Source organism: Aotus nancymaae, unplaced genomic scaffold (assembly GCF_030222135.1).
Source record: "Aotus nancymaae isolate 86718 unplaced genomic scaffold, 86718_ANA_hifiasm-v0.15.2.pri h1tg000058l, whole genome shotgun sequence".
Lineage (NCBI taxonomy): Eukaryota > Metazoa > Chordata > Mammalia > Primates > Aotidae > Aotus > Aotus nancymaae.
The window spans coordinates 6,773,840-6,793,318 of NW_026988472.1; the positions used below are offsets into that span (position 1 = coordinate 6,773,840).

The following is a 19,479-nucleotide window of genomic DNA, read 5'->3' on the forward strand; positions in this document are numbered from 1 at the left end:
ATCTCTTGCCTACTAAGTGGCCAGAGTCGTGCTTGGAACACAGTGGGCGCTGAGTAACTGGAAGCCAATATTGTTCCCCAGTACACATCCTCCATAACTAGCCAGGCCTGTCCCTTGGCCACTTCCACACATTGCCACCTCTCTGGTATCTTGGTCCACCATTTTCCTCACTTCTCACCCACAAGGCCCTTTCTGCTGATTTGGATCTCACCTGATTTTTCTTCCTCTATAAAATTATCTGATTCAGCTTACACTGATCTTTCCCTGGTTTATCTGATTCCCTCAGCTTTGAGAGTCTGGACTTTATAAAGGGCAGGGATGCTCCATAGGGTTTCACTCTTAAACCCCATGACCCTCAGCATAGATTTGAGTCTAAAGTAGGGGTCGGTGGTGGCTGAGATGGAGGATTCTGCTACCTGGTTCTGGTTATATATAACATATGGATTGAATGCCCTTAGGGCATCACAGAAGCTGAGCGGGAGGCTTTTGAGCTGCTCCCAGATGATGAACGCCAGTGCATCAAGTGCAAGACTACGTGTTTCCTGTCAGCCCTGGCCTGCTACGACTGCCCTGATGGCCTTGTCTGCCTTTCCCACATCAATGATCTCTGCAAGTGCTCCAGTAGCCGGCAGTACCTGCGGTGAGCATGGGCTTTTCTGGAGGAAGTGGGGCAAGAAGGAGGATGTAGAGCTGGGCCAGACATGCTCTTGCCTGCCCTTTTCCTCCAGGTATCGGTATACCTTGGATGAGCTTCCTGCCATGCTGCATAAGCTGAAGGTTCGGGCTGAGTCCTTTGACACCTGGGCCAACAAAGTGCGAGTGGCCCTGGAGGTGGAGGATGGGCGGAAGCGCAGTGAGTGATGGGGGGATGGAGGGACTCCACAGGCAAGTTCTGTTCCCTTCTGTACTCCGGCCCCCTTCCTCTGCCTTTATTCAATACTGCCTACTCCTTGCTGCCCTCATTCTTCTTCCAGGCCTTGAAGAACTGAGGGCACTAGAGTCTGAAGCCCGTGAGCGGAGGTTTCCTAATAGTGAGCTGCTGCAGCGACTAAAGAACTGCCTGAGTGAGGCAGAGGCTTGTGTGTCCCGAGCTCTGGGACTGGTCAGCGGCCAGGAAGCTGGGTATGGCAGCATGAGGAGTTGGGGCACACATGAGGTGCTCAGGATCCAGCACCTAGGAAAAGTACTGCAAGGGGTAGACTGTGGATACCATTTGGCAGACTGGACATCAGCAGGAAGCTGCCAGGGATGAGTGTGAGATGGCCTGGAAGGTGTTAGGGAGGGCAAGGAGACCAGGCCACCTAGAATGGAGAGGAGAGCCTCTGTGTTAGAAAGCTAGACGTGTTTATTTTTTATCAGTACCTGGAAGAGGCCTGAGAGAGAGGCTGAGGGGTTTTATGGGCAAGGAAGAGTTGTGGGAGGGTTACAGGTAAGAACAGGACACAGATATATAAACCTGATCTCTGCTGCACAGCTAGAGTTCACAGTAGAGGATGGATTGCATAGTACAGCTCTTGTTATGACCCATTAGTTTCTAAGCTCCCTCTCTCCTCACCAGAAATGTGTTTCCCTCTCTTCTAATTCTTTCCCCTCATAATGTGAACACACTCTATAATTTAAAACCTTCCCTCTAACCCGGGCAGCTGGGGCAAATTTGAAATACGCAAGATCAAGGTGGACAGGTGTGGTGAGGAAAGGTGTTGGGTCTTAGCATATGCATGGAAGGAGGGCACTGGGTTTGGACCTGAAACCTCACATGTGAAACTCCATAGCCCCCACAGGGTGGCTGGTCTACAGATGACCCTGGCTGAGCTCCAGGCCTTTCTGGACCAGATGAGCAACCTGCCTTGTGCTATGCATCAGATTGGGGATGTCAAGGTGAGGACGCTTGGAGTGCTGCTGAGGGATCAGGGGGACTGGGGGACCTGAGCAGCAGGCCACTCTTGGCTCCTTTCAGAAGCCTGAAGTGTTCAGGCGAGACAGGACCCACGTTTGAGAAAAGAACAGGTGGGAGGGTGAGGCAAGGGTCTAGTGACTGCCTGTTAGAAATGGGACTTGAGGGTCAGGTGGGAAGGGGATGAGTACAGGATACAGAGTCCAGGTAAGGTTTCCTAGAGGAGGGGTAGAGGAGAAGGAGGTAACAATGGTGCTTGTTGGGCTTGAAAAGTGGAGTGAAATTCATGAAAGTGGAGGAGGAATGAGATGGAGAGGGCAACAGATTGCAGGGTGGTGAGCACGAGGGTCTATGTGAGGACTAAGCATAGCAATTTTTAGGGCACAGAGGTCTCTTGGTGCCCTGAGAACAGAGCCCTCTGGAGAGATAAGTAAAGCATAGATTCATAATTATTACGAATCTCTAGGGGTGGGGCCCAGGAATATGCATTCTTAACAAATTCCCCAGGGCATTCTAATGAGCAGTCAGTGTTGGGAACCCCACTGTCTTAGGGCTTGGAGAAGGAGAGCCCAGCCAATGTTAGGCTCTTTTGCCCCAAAAGCTTGGAGGGCAAGAAGGTAGATGGGACAAGGGTATCTGGTGGTGGGACCCCTCAGTGGGCCCAGCTAAGGAGTTTGTTCTTCATCCTGTGTTCTGGTAGGGTGTTCTGGAACAGGTGGAGGCCTACCAGGCTGAGGCTCGTGAGGCCCTGGCCTCACAGCCCTCCAGTCCAGGGCTACTGCAGTCCCTGTTGGAGAGGGGGCGGCAGCTAGGGGTGGAGGTTCCTGAGGCCCAGCAGCTCCAGCGGCAGGTGGAACAGGCACAATGGCTGGATGAGGTGAAACGCACACTGGCCCCCTCAGCCCGAAGGGGCACCTTGGCTGTCATGCGAGGACTGTTGGTCGCGGGTGCCAGTGTAGCCCCTAGCCCTGCTGTGGATAAAGCCCAGGCTGAGCTGCAGGAGCTGCTGACCATTGCAGAACGCTGGGAGGAGAAAGCCGACCTCTGCCTGGAGGCCAGGTAGGTCCAGCTGCTTCTTCCCTGCCCTATTCCAAACATCAAAGTTGAATGGAGACCCAGAAGATGATTTCCATGGGTGGCCTAGGTATCATGCTCCTGTGTTGCCATATTGACTCTCCTCCCCTCTTTTGTTCCCTATCTTGTCATTTTGTCTTTCAAAACAAAACAAAAATCTCTGTATACTTAAAGGCAGAGAGAGGCTGATGGAGAAGCAGAAATGGACAGATAGAGATTATGTAGAGGACTAGTCCTACAGGCTCATGTGCCCATACCCAGAAGCACAAGTGATAGGCAGATGGGCAGATGTTAGTAGAAAGACCCCACACAGGGCAGTTGACAAACTGCAGCAACAGATTACACAACACAGGTTGTATATGTAGGCATTGCCAGCAGGCCAGCAGACTGGCAGACAAGCAGAGGCACAAGAGCAATGACAGAAGGATGAAGTTGGGCACATGCAATCTTGGCGAAGCAGGGACTGGCAGCTACCCTTAAGTGGAATACAAGCAAGTAGGCCCAAGTGGCAGCAGGAATAACAGACACCCAAGGGGCCCATGCAGTTATATCTGGTGGGCAGTCTGGGCTTCTGGTCAGGCAGACCACATCAGAGTGAGTTTTCTTTGTTTTTCCTACCTTTAGGCAGAAGCATCCACCAGCCACACTCGAGGCCATAATCCGTGAAGCGGAAAACATCCCTGTTCACCTGCCCAACATCCAGGCTCTTAAGGAGGCTCTTGCTAAGGCCCGGGCCTGGATAGCTGATGTGGATGAGATCCAAGTGAGGACCCTGCCACCCCCTTCTTCCACCCCAGGCCTTCAGTCCAGCTGGGAAGAGATGGCATATACACTGGGATGTGCTGGGTTGCTGGGATGGGTTGGGTTGGCTGGAGAGAGTAATGGGGCATGGCTTGTAGTCAGGAGGCAAAATGTGCCTGATGAGCAGGGTGAGAGGAAGAGTGTGAGGCTGGCCTGAAGGAAGAGAGGGCAATGGTTAGGATGAGAATGGTGTGCCAGGGAAACAGGTGGTATGGGAGTGAGCAGGGCAGGGGCGTGGAGGAGAGAGGAGGCAAACCGCAACAGAAGGTTGACTGGATACTTGGGGCTGAGCCAGTCAGTAGATGCCAGAGTTGTGAGAGAGAGTTAAGTGGGTGTTCCTTAGGATGACGCCTGTTTTTTTCTCCCTCAAGACTGAGCCCAGTTCATGTTTCCAGCTCATGGCCAGGCACAGAGTAAGCATCAGTAGCATTGGCAAGGTGAACTGAGCTGTCTCTTGCCCTTGTCCCTAGAATGGTGACCACTACCCCTGCCTGGATGACTTGGAGGGCCTAGTGGCTGTGGGCCGGGACCTACCTGTGGGGCTGGAGGAGCTGAGGCAGCTAGAGCTACAGGTACTGACAGCTCACTCCTGGAGGGAGAAGGCCTCCAAGACCTTCCTCAAGAAGAATTCTTGCTACACACTGCTGGAGGTGAGGCCTGGGATCTTGACCTACTGCATCTCTTACGCCTGCACTGGCTGCTATGAGATGGCTCATGAGCTAACATGGGTTTTGTGAGGGTACCAGGGAGGGAAGGAGAGGGCGTGGGATGTAAGGGAAGCCCAGTCATTCCCTCTCTGTCTGCCTGCCTCAGGTGCTCTGCCCATGTGCAGACGCTGGCTCAGACAGCACCAAGCGCAGCCGGTGGATGGAGAAGGAGCTGGGGTTGTACAAATCTGACACAGAGCTGCTGGGGCTGTCTGCGCAGGACCTCAGGGACCCTGGCTCTGTGGTAAGGAGCTTAGACACAGATGGAGAGAAGAGCTTGGTGGTGATAGTGTCTGAGCTGGGTGACCATGAGCAGACTGCTTGCTTCCTGAGCCTCAGTTCTCCTGGTTTGGGAGTGGGGTGTTACAAGGGGCCAGAGAAGGGAAGGGATAGGCTGCTGACCCACTCTGCTCCTGTCCTGGGTATGACAGATTGTGGCCTTCAAGGAGGGGGAACAGAAGGAGAAGGAGGGTATCCTGCAGCTGCGTCGCACCAATTCGGCCAAGCCTAGTCCACTGGCATCATCGACCACAGCCTCCTCTACAACCTCTATCTGTGTGTGTGGGCAGGTGCCGGCCGGGGTGGGAGCTCTGCAGTGTGACCTGTGTCAGGACTGGTTCCATGGGCGGTGTGTGTCAGTGCCCCGCCTTCTCAGTTCTCCAAGGCCCAATCCCACCTCATCCCCACTGCTGGCCTGGTGGGAATGGGACACCAAATTCCTGTGTCCACTGTGTATGCGTTCAAGGCGCCCACGCCTGGAGACCATCCTGGCACTGCTGGTAGCTCTACAGAGACTGCCTGTGCGGCTGCCCGAGGGCGAAGCCCTGCAATGCCTCACAGAGAGGGCCATCAGCTGGCAAGGCCGTGCCAGGCAGGCTCTGGCCTCTGAAGAGGTGACTGCTTTGTTGGGACGACTGGCTGAGCTCCGCCAACGGCTACAGGCTGAACCCAGACCTGAGGAGCCTCCTAACTACCCTTCAGCCCCTGCTTCTGACCCCCTCAAAGAGGGCAGTGGCAAGGATATGCCTAAGGTGAGCTGCTCAGCCCAGCTCTTGTCCTCAGATTCTTGTCTCTTAACCCCTACCCCAGGTTAGACTCGGCCCTGCCCCTTGTTCTCCAATTTTCAGTTTTTGTTGGAACACCCTTCCTGCTCCATTCTGCATCTATGCAGATTCCTCGACTCTGCTCCCTGATGGCAGCCTGTGTTTTCCCTCCTCCTCCAGAAGGAGGAGGGTCTCAAATTTGGGGTTGGCGGAGGAGGAATAGGGCCTGGTTCTTCAGTTCAGTTGCCCTTACCTATTCTTGGTTTCCTTGGCAGGTCCAGGGCTTACTGGAGAATGGAGACAGTGTGACCAGTCCTGAGAAGGTAGCCCCGGAGGAGGGCTCAGGTAAGAGAGGTAGGTCTAGGTGTGGTGTGGGTAGGCTGTTGACTGCACATCACCAGAGTGACCCACGTAGCTCTATTGTGGTGGGGATAAGACCAAGGGCAGCCTCTAACGCAGCCTGTTCCTTCATTCCCCTAGATCTGGAACTGCTGTCCTCGCTGTTGCCACAGTTGACTGGCCCTGTGTTGGAACTGCCTGAGGCAACCCGGGCCCCCTTGGAGGAGCTGATGATGGAGGGGGACCTGCTCGAGGTGACCCTGGATGAGAACCACAGCATCTGGCAGCTGCTGCAGGCTGGACAGCCCCCAGACCTGGAGAGGATCCGCACACTTCTGGAGGTGAGGAGAGGGGTCATGGGCCGGGCCAGGAGGTCAGACCGAGTAGGGAGCCCAGGCCTGACCACTGGCCCACAACCTGTCTTTCTGCCTATCTGTAATCACAGCTGGAGAAGGCAGAGCGTCACGGGAGTCGGGCTCGGGGCCGGGCCCTGGAGAGGCGGCGGCGGCGGAAGGTGGATCGGGGTGGGGAGGGCGATGACCCAGCCCGAGAGGAGCTAGAGCCAAAGAGGGTACGGAGCTCAGGGCCAGAGGCCGAGGAGGCCCAGGAGGAGGAAGAGCTGGAGGAGGAGACTGGGGGTGAGGGCCCCCCTGCACCCATCCCCACCAGTGGCAGCCCCAGCACCCAGGAGAACCAGAATGGCTTGGAACCGGCGCAAGGGACCACTTCAGGCCCCTCGGCCCCTTTCTCCACTCTGACTCCCCGGCTGCATCTGTCCTGCCCACAGCAGCCGCCTCAGCAACAGTTGTGACAGTGGCTGAGCCTAGCACAGACCCTGACAGAGACCCCCCTCGGCCTCAAGGATCCTCTTTGTGACCATCAAGCCTGCTTCTTGTGGGGTGGGTGGGTAGGGGGGTGGCCATCCCCCTACCCACTCACCCGTGAGTCCCTTGACTTTTGTATTGACTCCAAGGTATTGTTCAGACCTCAGCTCCTGGGGGCCGGCCCCTGGAGTCCTCCCTCCCTGGTAGCCTCTAACCAGCATTCCTAGACACCTGAGGCAGATAGATGGATGGGCTGGTGGGTGGGGGGTGGGGGGCGGGTGGCTGGGGCTGGGCCAGCACCATTCCAGAGACAAGGCCAGTGCATATGCGAACTGGGGGACTCTCCTCTCCCTTCTCTCCCCAGTTCTGGTCCTGACCAGGCCATGCTACACTAACCCCTGCCCCCACTCTCCTCCCCTCTTTTCCTTCCTTCCTACCCCCTTCTCCCTCTCCCTTCCCCTGACCGTTCCACCCAGGAGGAGGAAACTTCACATAGTTGTGCTCACAGTTTTTTATTTTAAAGGAATTTGGCTGGTGAGCTGAACAGGGCTCCCTGTGATCTGAAGAAAGCTTTTGGTGCTTGTCCTCACAACCACCTCAATCCTCCTTCCCTGTCCTTCCCTGTCTCCTTTCCTCCTCCTGGGTTCATGTTGTAATAAAAGAAGATTGTTGGTGTGTAATTAATTTGTTCAAAAGAAAAAGCAAAACAAGAAACTTGGTTCCAACTGAAGCCTATTTTAATTTTATTTTATTATTTTCCTCTTGTTAGAAATAAAACCCTTAGAAACATTTTTTTGAAACATGTTTCTGAAGTGCATTTCTCTTAGATGGGGAGGACAGTGCTCCCCTCACCAGTTAGTGGAGCAGCTGTAGTGCTAGCAGGAGCACTCGGGCTAAAGCCAGGAAGCTCTGGGTTCTGAAATCAAGCTCCACCAGCTTCTTAACCTTGGGCCTCCCCCAACTCTACCCCCAAGCCACTTTCCCTCAAGTCTAAACAGATGGGCTCTGGCCCCCTCATCCTGACTCCTACACCACAGCCTCCCCCAGTTGATGCCCTCCAGTTTATCCTCCTCAAGCTCCCAAAGGGATTTTTTTTTTAATGGCTTTATTGAGATATAATTTGCATACCATAAAATTCACTTGTTTGAAATGTACAGTTCAGTGATTTGGGTTTCTAAAGTGTAGATCTGATTATATACTGCTTAAAACCTTCCATGATGCTTTATTGCCCTTAAGATTATACATAGAATCTCGTTCTTTCTAGAATATTTTCTTGTCTAACCCGTGTACTGCATAATTCCCTGATTTTTCTCCACAGGTTCTTTATGCCCCTGATGAATGGGGACTAAAGCTCAGATGTGTGGTCATTTGAAACCCCTGAGTTCACTTTTTTAAGACAGCTTATTGAGATGTAATGTACATACCATACAGTTCACCCACTTAAAAGTGTACAATTAAATAGCTTTTAGTATATTTAGAGTTGTGCAGCAATCATTGCAAAAAAAATTTTAGAACATTTTCATCATTGCAAAAAGAAACTCCATATCCCTTAGTCATCCTTTACCCCTCATCCTATTTGCCTATTCTGGACATTTTACATAAATGGAATCGTATAATATGTGATCCTTTGTGTCTGGCTTCTTTCACTTAGCATAGTAGTTTCAAGTCCATTAATGATCCCATAGTAGTTGGAATGATCTCCCTTCTGGGTCCCAAAGTCTTTAAGATAAGGGTGTTGGACTAAATCAGGGACTGTCAACAGATTGTTCACATGTTTTTGTGGGTGTTTGCATGCATGTGTTTTTCTGACAAGAAGACTAACCAGCTTGTATCAGATTCATAAAGGGATCCTTGACCCTCCAAAGGCTAAGAACCATTCTTTGTGGTCTTGAGTGTTCTGTGTTTGGAGTCTGCCCATGATATGAGGATACAAAGGAGGAAGCAAGAGCATGGAACCCGTACTAAACCAGTCAGCTTCCCATCATTCCTGCCTCAAGGGCTTTCCCTCCTTTCAAGGGGCTGAGAGGAGGCTGAAGGCTAAAGACTGGGTCCTGATCTCTAGCCCAGGAGCTTAGCACACTGCCACCCTTATTTTGCTTTCTCATCTGAACTTTGATGGGTTTCATTCCTCCTTTCCACATTTGCAGTCGATAGGAACCTAGTGGTAAATAAGAAAGCCCACCCTCTTCTAGCAGTAGCTTTGATTGGTGGAAGGGTCTGGCTCAGCCCTGCTTCATCTGGTCTTCCAGTTGGGATCCTGGGCTATACAAGTAAGGAGAGACAGGAGCCCATGGACAACCCTGTTGGGTCCAGTTTGACCCCAGGTCTCAGTCCAGGGGAAGAGGCTGACCTTTTGGCTGCCTACCTCTCTGGAATTGATCATAAAAAGAGGGTTGGAGGAGCTGACAGGAGAGGTGAGTGAGAGCTGGAATGGACAGGAAGGGGCTCAATCTCAGCACTTAACTACCACTCCCAAGGCAGCCAGCCACAGGAAGAAGTGGCCAGACAGGAGAGGAAGAGATGGTGCCTACAACCTGAAGCAACTCCCAGGTTAGAGAACTGCTTGGCCCAGGACGGGGGTCCTCCCAGGTATGGGCCCATCCCTCACCGGTTTTCAGACAGCCTTTCCCATCTTGGCATGTCCCTGTCCCATCCCTCACACCTTCACAGCAGACGTACATCCCATGAACTCTTCAGGAGAGTCCCTGGCCATCATCCTGCAAGACCCAGATCAAATCTAACCTCTTCCAGAGAGCTTTCTCTGGTTCCAGATCTGCCCTCTCCCAGACATTCCCCTAGAAAGGGAGGGGGACTGGCTCAGGGGACCTCCTCCCCCACCAGATAAGGGGATGGGGAGAATGAGATCAGGGAAGCAGTGGGTATTTTCTCACCTCAAAGTAATTTTCTATTATACAGAACATCACCTAGCTGCCGAGTCCTCCCAAATGTTGCCACATCCCTCAGGATGGCTCCTGAATTTGCAGGTGACACGGGGATGGGAAGAGACATCACTTCTATTAAGTACTTTACCCAAACCCTTCCTTCAGGCCCAACTGACCCCTTCTTAACCTTCTCCTTAGTGCCTCCACCTGTGCCTTACATGGTGTCTGAAATACGCTAATAGGTCTGTCTCTCCTCCCACCCCCAAGCTCTGGAGCTTCTGGAGGGAAGGCAAGGCCCAGGCCTCAGTCTGTCTCCACTTCCAGGCCAAGGGCCTGCAGTCTAGTTTTAGAAAGAGAGAGGTAGGAGAATCAGTTGGAGCCCCACACTGTGCATATGAACTCTTTCCTTTGCATTGCAGAGTCCAGTGGTACAGGATTCCACCCCTTGGGAGTGGCACCTGGGGTCTGAGGTACACGGTCAGTGGGTCCTTGAAAGGGCAGACACTAACCATGCTTCCCAGAAGACCTGAAATTGTGACAGGAGAAGAGGGGTTAGGAAGCAGACGGACAGGGGTCTTGCCCTGGGGCACTCACATGAAAGGGAGAGGAACAGCCCCTTGTAAACCTCCACCTGGGTGCTCAGCTTCATGTGAGATATTTCACAAAGTCCCCAACAGAAACAGACCCCTAGAGGAACAGACTTCACCTAGGTATATCAGCCTGGAAGAGCTGGAATTTTCACCAAATCTCTATGACCCTCAGGCCTGTGCTAGACAGAAGGGGCCCAAAGTAATCAGCCTGCCATCAGGAAATAGTTCACAATGGGAGCTCAGTGTTGATCTCTGCTGTTGATAGGTTGGGAATTCAGCAGTGCTAGGGCCACAGTGGCCTTGGTAGGTAGAAGTTCATATTGCCAAGGTGCATAACCTCCATGCCCATCTGTACTGGTTACATATTTGCTACATAACAAATTACGTCAAAAACTCAGTGGCTTAAAACATTTTATCTCATCCCTGTGGGTTAGGAATCTGTACACAACTTAGCTGAGTTTCTAGTTTTTATTTCAGGGTCTCACAGCCTGCAAGGTGTGAGCTGGGTCTGCAGTCATCTTAAGGCTCGACTGGGGAAGGATCTGCTTTCAAGCTTACTCATGTGGCTGTTGGCAGGATTCAGTTTCTTGCTGGCTGTTGGCTGGGGATCACTCTCAGGTTCCTTGCCATGTGTACCTTTTCATAGGGCAGCTCACAACATGGCGGCTTGCTTCAGCAGAGCAATCAAGATGAGCTAGAGATAGGAGAGTACCTACATGCCAGACAGAACTCTTAGTCTTTATGACCTAATCTCAGATGTGACATCCCATCAGTTTTTGCAATTTTCTATTTGTTAGAAGTAAGTCAGTTACTAGGTCCAGGCCAAACTCAAGGGGAGGGGATTATACAAAGGTGTGAATACCAGGAGGCAGAGGGGGAGGTGTGTGTCATTGGGGGTCATCTTGGAGATTGACTACTATAGTTTTTCCACTGGTCCTGGTGATTCATGTTACTTACACATGCAAAATACATTCACCCCCTTCCCAAAGTCTCTAAAAGTCTCATCCAATTATAGCATTGCCCTGAAATCCAGAATATCATCTAAATCAGGTCCATATATGAAAGAGACTCTTTGGATATGGCTTCTTAACTACTTTTTTCTCCATCTTTAGATTTGTGAGACAACTATATTTTGTAAAAAAATTGTTTTTGTTTTGTTAAAGAGACAAGATCTTACTATATTGCCCAGCCTGGTCTCAAACTCCTGGGCTCAAACAATCCTTCCACCTTGGCCTCCCAAAGTGCTGGGATTACAGGTGTAAGCCATCGTGCCCAGCCGATTTGTGAGACTTAAGAGGCAAGTTCTCTCTCCCCAACACACCCAACATACAATGGTGGAATAGTCATAGGACAACTACAGATATTCTGGTTCAAAAAGAGGGGAAATGGGAGACATAAAGGAGTCACTAGTCTATAATAATTCTGAAATCCAGCTGGGAAAATGGAAATTTCCTGATTAGATTTCAGGGCCTGGGAATAGTATTCTAAGGCTCTGCCCTCTGACATTTTGGTTCTACCCTCTGTGCCTTCCTTTTTCAAGAAAAGCAGCACGTTTGCAGCTGAACAGTTTCGTCTGCTTCCTGCCAGTAGAATTTTGGGGGTCCAGTGGCTTTTTTTCATTTTGTCCTGTCTGTAATCAGCTGCCACCAAGGAATAGTTCCGTAGAGGGGCTTGGGTTTTTCTTCTGTTGGCAGGTTGGGCACTCAGCAGTGGCTTATAGCCATATTGGTCTTGATGGAAGTCCATATTGTGGAGCCCATGCATAACCTCCATGCCTGCCACCATGGCCATTTTGTTCAGGAATCCACTGGGCAAAGAAAAGGGTGAGAGACAGAGACTGACAGCACAGAACAGGGCACCTACCTGTCTACTTGATTGAGGTCCTCTTCTGCAGTGGACTCTTTCTGGTGCTCATTTATGTGGGACATGAATATCTCTGCCTATTTCAAGAGGGACATCCATATGCTCTTCCTCAGACCTCATCAATAATATTTCAGTCCTGTTATTTCCAAGTTCTTCATCATTTAGCTGAATCATTAACAACTACTCATGAAACAGTGGAAACCTATCTATACCTCTGACCCGGCAGTTGTCCTACTGTGAGGATTTCCCTTCTCACTGTCCTTCAGGATCAGCCCTAAGTGGGGCTGTAACACTACAGTTAGCTACTTCCAGCAGGGCCAGCATATCATGCAGGGTCGTGTGTAAACCAAGCTGGATATCCCTTAGTCACCTAGTCACAGGGAATTCCCCATGAGGCCTCAGGTGTGGGCAAGAGAGGGATGGCAGTACAGCAGATGGGAGTATGATTCGCCTGCTCAGGCAGCTTATTCATCTCCTAGGCCTGCTTCTATTACTCGATTCTATTTGGTGGTGGAGTGCTAATGCATGTAGATAACTTCATGGTTCGATGGTACTGTTAACACACAGCTCTCAATGGGGAGCTCAGCTTCCCCAGGTCACTTGGAGTCCTGTGCTCAGGCATTCATTCACAATGTAGATCCACTTTTCCGTTTTTATCTTTCTCTGCTTCTGGAACTTCTGTTATCACAATATTTCTACCTCCAGTTTTATACCCCATTTCTTGAGTCTTTAACTTACCCTTCAGTTGTAGTACTCCTCCCCTTTATGCCATCTATACTGTGTAGATTCCAATAGTATATCCAGAACTGGAGAAATCACCATGGGATTTCTCCTGGGCCCAGTGTAAGAAAGACTCAGATCAAAACTTCATGTATAACCCCATCCCACTCTGATGGGCCACAGTGGCAATCTGGTTCACCAGAGATTAACATTAATTCTGAACCAAAATCCAGTGTGTTTCAAAAGGCCTGAATATTTCCCTGTCCCCAGTGTACAATAGCTGTAGCTGCAGGTCTCTGTGAGGAAAGCAAGGAGGGAGATTTCACCATACACACGTGTGAAGAGTATAGCAAGGTCCTTCTTCGAATGGACCCTCCCCTTCATTCAAGGGACTCTGGTCTATGAGCTGGGGAAGAGGCTGGAATGCCACATTTTTTAGGATAAGATCAGGCCTCCATTTTCCAGAGTAGAAGATTATTGGGGTTATATATCAACTCGGACTTTGTTAGGCTGTCCATCTATTTTGGTCCTAGGGAAACTATGCTTAATTATCCACTGTTACAAACCTCCACAGGTCAACCCTGATTATTGCTATGGCTCTGCTGTCCATTATAAGAACCAGACCCAATTTCTCTCTGGAGATGAACCTATCACCTCCATTGAAATCAGGGAACCCAGTCATGATTTCTCACCATGACCCTCATCTACAGAAATAAATCATTGCAATGCTTTATAATACTGGTATTCATTCATGTACTAGTTAAGGTAAAGCTAGCTCCTGGGACAGAAAATTTTCTGAGATTTAAGACAAGTTTACTTCTTGCTTCTGTAGTATTACAAAACAGGTGTTAATAATTGGGCTTCCCTCTTCTAAGTGATGATTCAGAGGCCTAGGCACTTTCTCTCCAGAAGGTCTGCTATCTTCAAAACATGGTGATCATTGTATTTATTGTCATCTCCATCCTAGATAGCCAGAAGACGAAAAGACCATGTGGGAGGTTTCTATGAGTTGGATGTAGCACACATCACTTCTCATATTCCGTTAGCTAGAACTCAGACAGTGGGCATACCCAATTGTAAGGAACACTGACAAAATGTAGTCTGAAATTGTCCCTAGAAGGAAGAGGAAACAAATTTAATTACCACTTAGCTAGTCTTTACCACAGTGTATTTCTCAAAGTCCTGTGAAAGGAATGTCAATGTACACATAGTCAAAGGGTGAGTTGAATGTGTTACACATGATTAATCGATTCCAACATAATTATTGCCCTAAACGATGGATTCCCCTGCCTACACTGTACCATGGAATTTCTGGCACCTTAACCTCATTTAACACAAGCTACTATTGAGTCCAGGTTTTGGTCAATCAATAGAACAACTCTTAGAAATACTCCTAGCTGCTTCAGCTAACCAAGTACATCCAGGATTGCTGATGAGTGCACCCATACTGAAAAGTTTGGCCCTACCCAAACCAGATGAAGACATCACAAGCAAAGAAAATTACAGACCAATATCCTTTATGAATATAGATGCAGCATCCCCAGCAAAATACAAGCAAACTAAACCCAACAGCATATTAAAAGTAGGATACACTTTGGCCAAGTGGGATTTAGCTTAGGAATGCAAGAGTGGTTCAACATATGAAAATCGATCAAGGTAGTAACATCACATTAATAGAACAAAGTAAAAAAACACATGATCATCTCAATTGATGCAGAAAAGGCGTTTCAGGCTGGGTGTGGTAGCCAACACTTATAATCCCAGCACTTTGTGAGGCTGAGGTAGGAGGATTGCATCAAGTTCGAGACCAGCTTAGGCAACATAGCAAAATCCCATCTCTACAAAAAATTTTTAAAAATTAGCTGGGCATGGTGATGTGTGCCTATACTCCCAGATACGTGGGAGGCTGAGGTAGGAGACTCCCTTGAGTCCAGGAGTTTGAGGCTGCAGTGAGCTATGATGGTGCTACTGCATTCCAGCCTAGGTGACAGAATGAGACCCCGTCTCTCTTAAAAAAAAAAAAAAAAAAACGAAAAGGCATAGAGCTAATAAGCAAATTCAGCAAAGTTGCAAGGTGCAAGATCAACACATAAAAAGCAGTTGTGCTTTTATACACTAGCAATGAACAATCCAAAATGAAGTTAAGAAAGCAATTCAATTTATAATAGCATCTAAAAGAATAAAATATCCAGGAATAAATTTAATCGAGGAGAAAGACTTGTACTGAAAACCATGAAACATTGGTGAAAGAAATTAATGATCTAAAGAAATGGAAAGGCATCTCATGTTCATAGATTGAAAGACTTAATACTGATAAGATGTTAATACTAGCCAAAGTGATCTACAGATTCAACACAGTCCTTATGAAAATTCCAGGGGCCTTTTTGCAGAAATGAAAAAGCTAATCCTCAAATTCATATGGAATTACAAGGAGCCATTAATAACCAAAACAATCTTGGAAAAAAAAGAACAAAACCAAATGGCCAATTGATTTTTTTTTTTTTCAAGACACAGTCTTGCTCTGTTGCCCAGGCTGGAGTGCAGTGGCATGATCTTGGCTCACTGCAACCTCAAACTCCTGGGCTCAGGTGATTCTCCTATTTCACATGCCACCACACACAGCTACATTTTTTTTTTTTTTTTTTTTAAGAGACAAGGTCTCACTGTGTTGCCCAGGCTGGTCTCAAACTCCTGAGCTCAAGCAATCCTCCCATCTTGGTCTCCCAGTGTTGGTATTACAGGTGTGAGCCACTGTTGCCCAGCCACCAATTGATGCTAAGTCCGTTCAATGGGGGAGAGATTTGTCTCTCCAACAGATGGTGCTGGGACAGCTGGATTTCCACATGCACAAGTATGAAGTTGGACCCCTACTTCACACCATATACCATTAACTCAAAATGGATTAATAACCTAAATTTAAGTGCTAAAACCATAAAACTAGAGGAAAACAGGAGTTAATGTTCATGACCTTGGATTTGGCAACAGTCTCAGATGTGACACTACAAGCATGAGCAACAACAGAAAAAAAAAGACAAATTGGACTTCATCAAAATTAAAAATTTTGTGCATCAAAGGACATTGAGAAAGTGTAAAGACAGCCTACAGAATAAGAGAACATATTTGCAATCATATATCTGATAAGGATTTACTATCCAGAATATACAAACAACTCCTACAACTCAACAACAAAAATACAAGCAATTCAATTTAAAAATGGGCAAAGGAGGCCGGGCGTGGTGGCTCAAGCCTGTAATCCCAGCACTTCGGGAGGCTGAGGTGGGTGGATCACCTGAGGTCAGAAGTTCCAAGACCAGCCTGGCCAACATGGTGAAGCCCATCTCTACTAAAAATACAAAAATTAGCTGGGTGTGGTGGCATGTGCCTGTAATCTCAGCTACTCAGGAGGCTGAGGCAGGAGAATCACTTGACCTGGGAGGTGGCAGCTGCAGTGAGCTGAGATCATGCCACTGCACTCCAGCCTGGGCAACAGAGCAAGACTCTGTCTCAAAAACAAAAAATGGGCGAAGGATCATGTCTTTGTGATTAAGAAGAAAAAAAAATGGGCAAAGGACTTGAATAGATATTTCTCCCAAGAAGATACAAAAATGCCCAAAAAGCTGGGGAGAGATAGCATGGGTAGAAATGCCAGATATAGGTGATGGGGAGGAAGGCAGCAAATCACACTGCCATGTGTGTACCTATGCAACAATCTTGCATGTTCTTCACATGTACCCCAAAACCTAAAATGCAATAAAAAAATGCCCAAAAGGCCAGGCGCGGTGGCTCACGCTTGTAATCCCAGCAGTTTGGGAGGCCGACGCGGGTGGATCACAAGGTCAAGAGATCGAGACCATCCTGGTCAACATGGTGAAACCCCGTCTCTACTAAAAATACAAAAATTTAGCTGGGCATGGTGGCGCTCGCCTGTAATCCCAGCTACTCAGGAGGCTGAGGCAGGAGAATTGCCTGAACCCAGGAGGCGGAGGTTGCGGTGAGCTGAGATCCCAGCACTTTGGGAGGCCAAGGCAGGTGGACTGCTTCAGGTCTGGAATTCGAGACCAGCCTGGCCAGCATGGCAAAACCCCATCTCTACTAAAAATAAAAAAATAAGCCAAGCATGGTGCACACCTGTAGTCTCAGCTACTCAGGAAGTGGGAGGATCACCTGAGCTCAGGGAGGTTGAAGCTGCAGTGAGCCATGATTGCTCACTGCACCCCAGCCTGGGTGACAGAGTGAGACCCTGTCTCAAAGAAATATTCTAAGTGAAATAACCCAGACACAAAAGGACAAATATTGTATGATTCCACTTAAATGAAATTATCTAGACTAGGCAAATTCATAGAGACAGAAAGTAGGTTAGAGATTACCAGAGGCTGGGAGTAATAGGGAAATGATTGCTTATTGGGTATAGAGTTTCTGTTTGGGGTGATGAAAAAGTTTTGGAACTAGATACTGTAGTAGTGATGGTTACCCAACATTGTGAATGTAATTAATGCTATATAATTGTACACTCAAAAATGGTTAAAATGGAATTTTTTAAGACAGAGTCTCACTCTGTCATCCAGGCTGAAGTGCAGTGCAGCTATATTGCTCACTGCAACCTCTGCTTCCTGGGTCCAAGTGACTCTCCTGCCTCAGCCTCACGAGTAGCTGGGATTACAGGCACCTGCTACCATGCCTGGCTAATTTTTGTATTTTTAGTAGACATAGGCTTTCACCATGTTGGCCAGGCTGGTCTCGAACTCCTGACCTCAAGTGATCCATCTGCCTCAGCCTCCCAAAGTGCCGGGATTATAGGCATGAGCCACCATGCCCTTTCAGAAATTTTTATGCTATATATAGTTTACCACAATAAAAAAGTTTGGCCCAATCTAAAGTTACACTTCTTTTTCCCTAATCTATCAGCCATAGAATCAATTCTCACACATATTATGGAGGTTTCTTTTCTTTTTCTTTTTTTGTAGACATGGTCTCACTCTGTCACCCATATCATGGAGATTTCTGCCAATATAAATTAACTATATCTTCTTATTTGTGTGTGTGCTTTCTCCTCATAGGTTTGACTTTACTTCTGGGACATGCAGTAATCTGAATTCAGTAATGGGTCTGGAGGCAGCAAAAGATGATATGGGTGGATCTTGAAAAGATTAGCCAGTGAGAGGGTCCCCAAGTCAGGCAGGACCAGCCCCATAGACTGGGGAAGAAGGGCTGCTTCTGCTGCCAAGGGAGACTCAGTGAGGGTTGGGGTTTAGGGGCTCAGATCAATCCAAATCAATTCTCGAGGTCCCATTTTTCCCTAATCAGTGGCTATGTTTTTGCCTATGAGACCTGGAGATCCTATGAATTCAACCTGCTTTGTAATTCAGCAACCTGCAGGATTTGGTTTTATGTCTGATTTCAGGTTACATCGGTCCTGTGCCTGGAAGATGTATATATATATATACGTGTGTGTGTGTGTGTGTGTGTGTGTGTGTGTGTGTGTATGTATATGTGTGTGTGTGTGTGTGTATATATATATATATATATATATGAGAGAGAGAGAGAGAGAGAGAGAGGCTGGGTGTGGTGGCTCACATCTGTAATCCCAGATTTTGGAAGGCCGAGGCGGGCAAATCACTTGAGGCCAGGAGTTCAAGACCAGCCTGGCCAACATGGTGAAACCCCATCTGTACTAAAACTACAAAAATTAGCCGGGTGTGGTGGTGTGTGTCTGTAATCCCAGCTAATCAGGTGACCGAGGCAAGAAAATTGTTTGAACCTGGGAGGTGGAGGTTGCAGTGAGCCGAAATTGTGCCACTGCACTCCAGCCTGTGCGACAGAGTGAGCCTCTATTCCTTTGAGCAGTTTTAGGTTCACAGCAAAATTGAGTGGAAAGTATGTGTCCTATATAGCCCCTGCTCCTACACAGGCACAGCTTCCCCCACTATCAACACCCCCAGCAGAGTGGTACATTTGTTATAGTCAATACATTGGCACATAATTGGCCAAGTACATAGCTTACATTAAGGTTCACTCCTGGTGTTGTACACTCTGTGGGTTTTGACAAATGTATAATGACATGTAGCCACCATTATAGTATCATACAGAGTTGTTTCATTGCTCTAAAGGTACTCTGTGCTCCACCTATTCATACTTCCCTCTCATAACTCCTAGCAACCACTGATTTTTTTTTTTTTTTTACTGTCTCCATAGTTTTACCTATTCCAGAATGTTATTTAGGAATCATACAGCATATAGCCTTTTCAGATTGCCTTTTTTTTTTTTTTTTTTAGATGGAGTCTTGCTTTGTCACTCAGGCCGGGGTGCAGTGGCGCAATCTCAGCTCACTGCAACCTCCACCTCCTGGGTTCATGCAATTCTCCTGCCTCAGCCTCCCGAGTAGCTGGGATTGTAGGCATGTGCCACCACGCCTGGCTGATTTGTATGTGTGTGTGTGTGTGTGTGTGTGTGTGTGTATTTTTAGTAGAGATGGGGTTTTCACCATTTTGACCAGGCTGGTCTCAAACTCCTGACCTCCAGTGATCCACCCACCTCAGCCTCCCAAAGTGCTGGGATTACAGGTGTGAGCCACCACGCCTGGCTCAGATTGCCTTCTTTCACTTATTAGTATGCATTTAAGTTTCTTCCATGTCTCTTGGTGGCTTGATAGCTCATTTATCTTTATTGCTGAATAACGTTCCATTGTCTGAATGTAACACAGTTTATCCATTTACTTACTGAAGGGCATCTTGGTTTCCAAGTT

The 19,479-nt window shown here is 48.4% G+C and overlaps 1 protein-coding gene across 7 annotated transcripts in view; it reads left to right on the top strand.

Moving 5' to 3' along the window:
• Nucleotides 1-19,479, top strand: part of KDM5C (lysine demethylase 5C) — a 54,489-nt gene that overhangs the window by 25,300 nt on the left and 9,710 nt on the right. For 2 of the 7 annotated variants that reach the window (XM_012477277.3, XM_012477279.3), the window contains 12 exons: nucleotides 459-640; nucleotides 729-853; nucleotides 975-1,122; nucleotides 1,773-1,878; nucleotides 2,595-2,953; nucleotides 3,593-3,731; nucleotides 4,240-4,419; nucleotides 4,583-4,720; nucleotides 4,908-5,507; nucleotides 5,795-5,873; nucleotides 6,000-6,199; nucleotides 6,304-6,908. In XM_012477277.3, the coding sequence (XP_012332700.1) occupies nucleotides 459-640; nucleotides 729-853; nucleotides 975-1,122; nucleotides 1,773-1,878; nucleotides 2,595-2,953; nucleotides 3,593-3,731; nucleotides 4,240-4,419; nucleotides 4,583-4,720; nucleotides 4,908-5,507; nucleotides 5,795-5,873; nucleotides 6,000-6,199; nucleotides 6,304-6,669 (2,622 nt within the window). In that variant the 3' untranslated portion in view covers nucleotides 6,670-6,908. Of the gene's footprint in view, nucleotides 1-458; nucleotides 641-728; nucleotides 854-974; nucleotides 1,123-1,772; nucleotides 1,879-2,594; nucleotides 2,954-3,592; nucleotides 3,732-4,239; nucleotides 4,420-4,582; nucleotides 4,721-4,907; nucleotides 5,508-5,794; nucleotides 5,874-5,999; nucleotides 6,200-6,303; nucleotides 6,909-19,479 lie in introns of those variants that run through there. The other 5 variants (XM_012477278.3, XM_012477280.3, XR_010338145.1 and 2 more) reach the window with 3 other exon arrangements.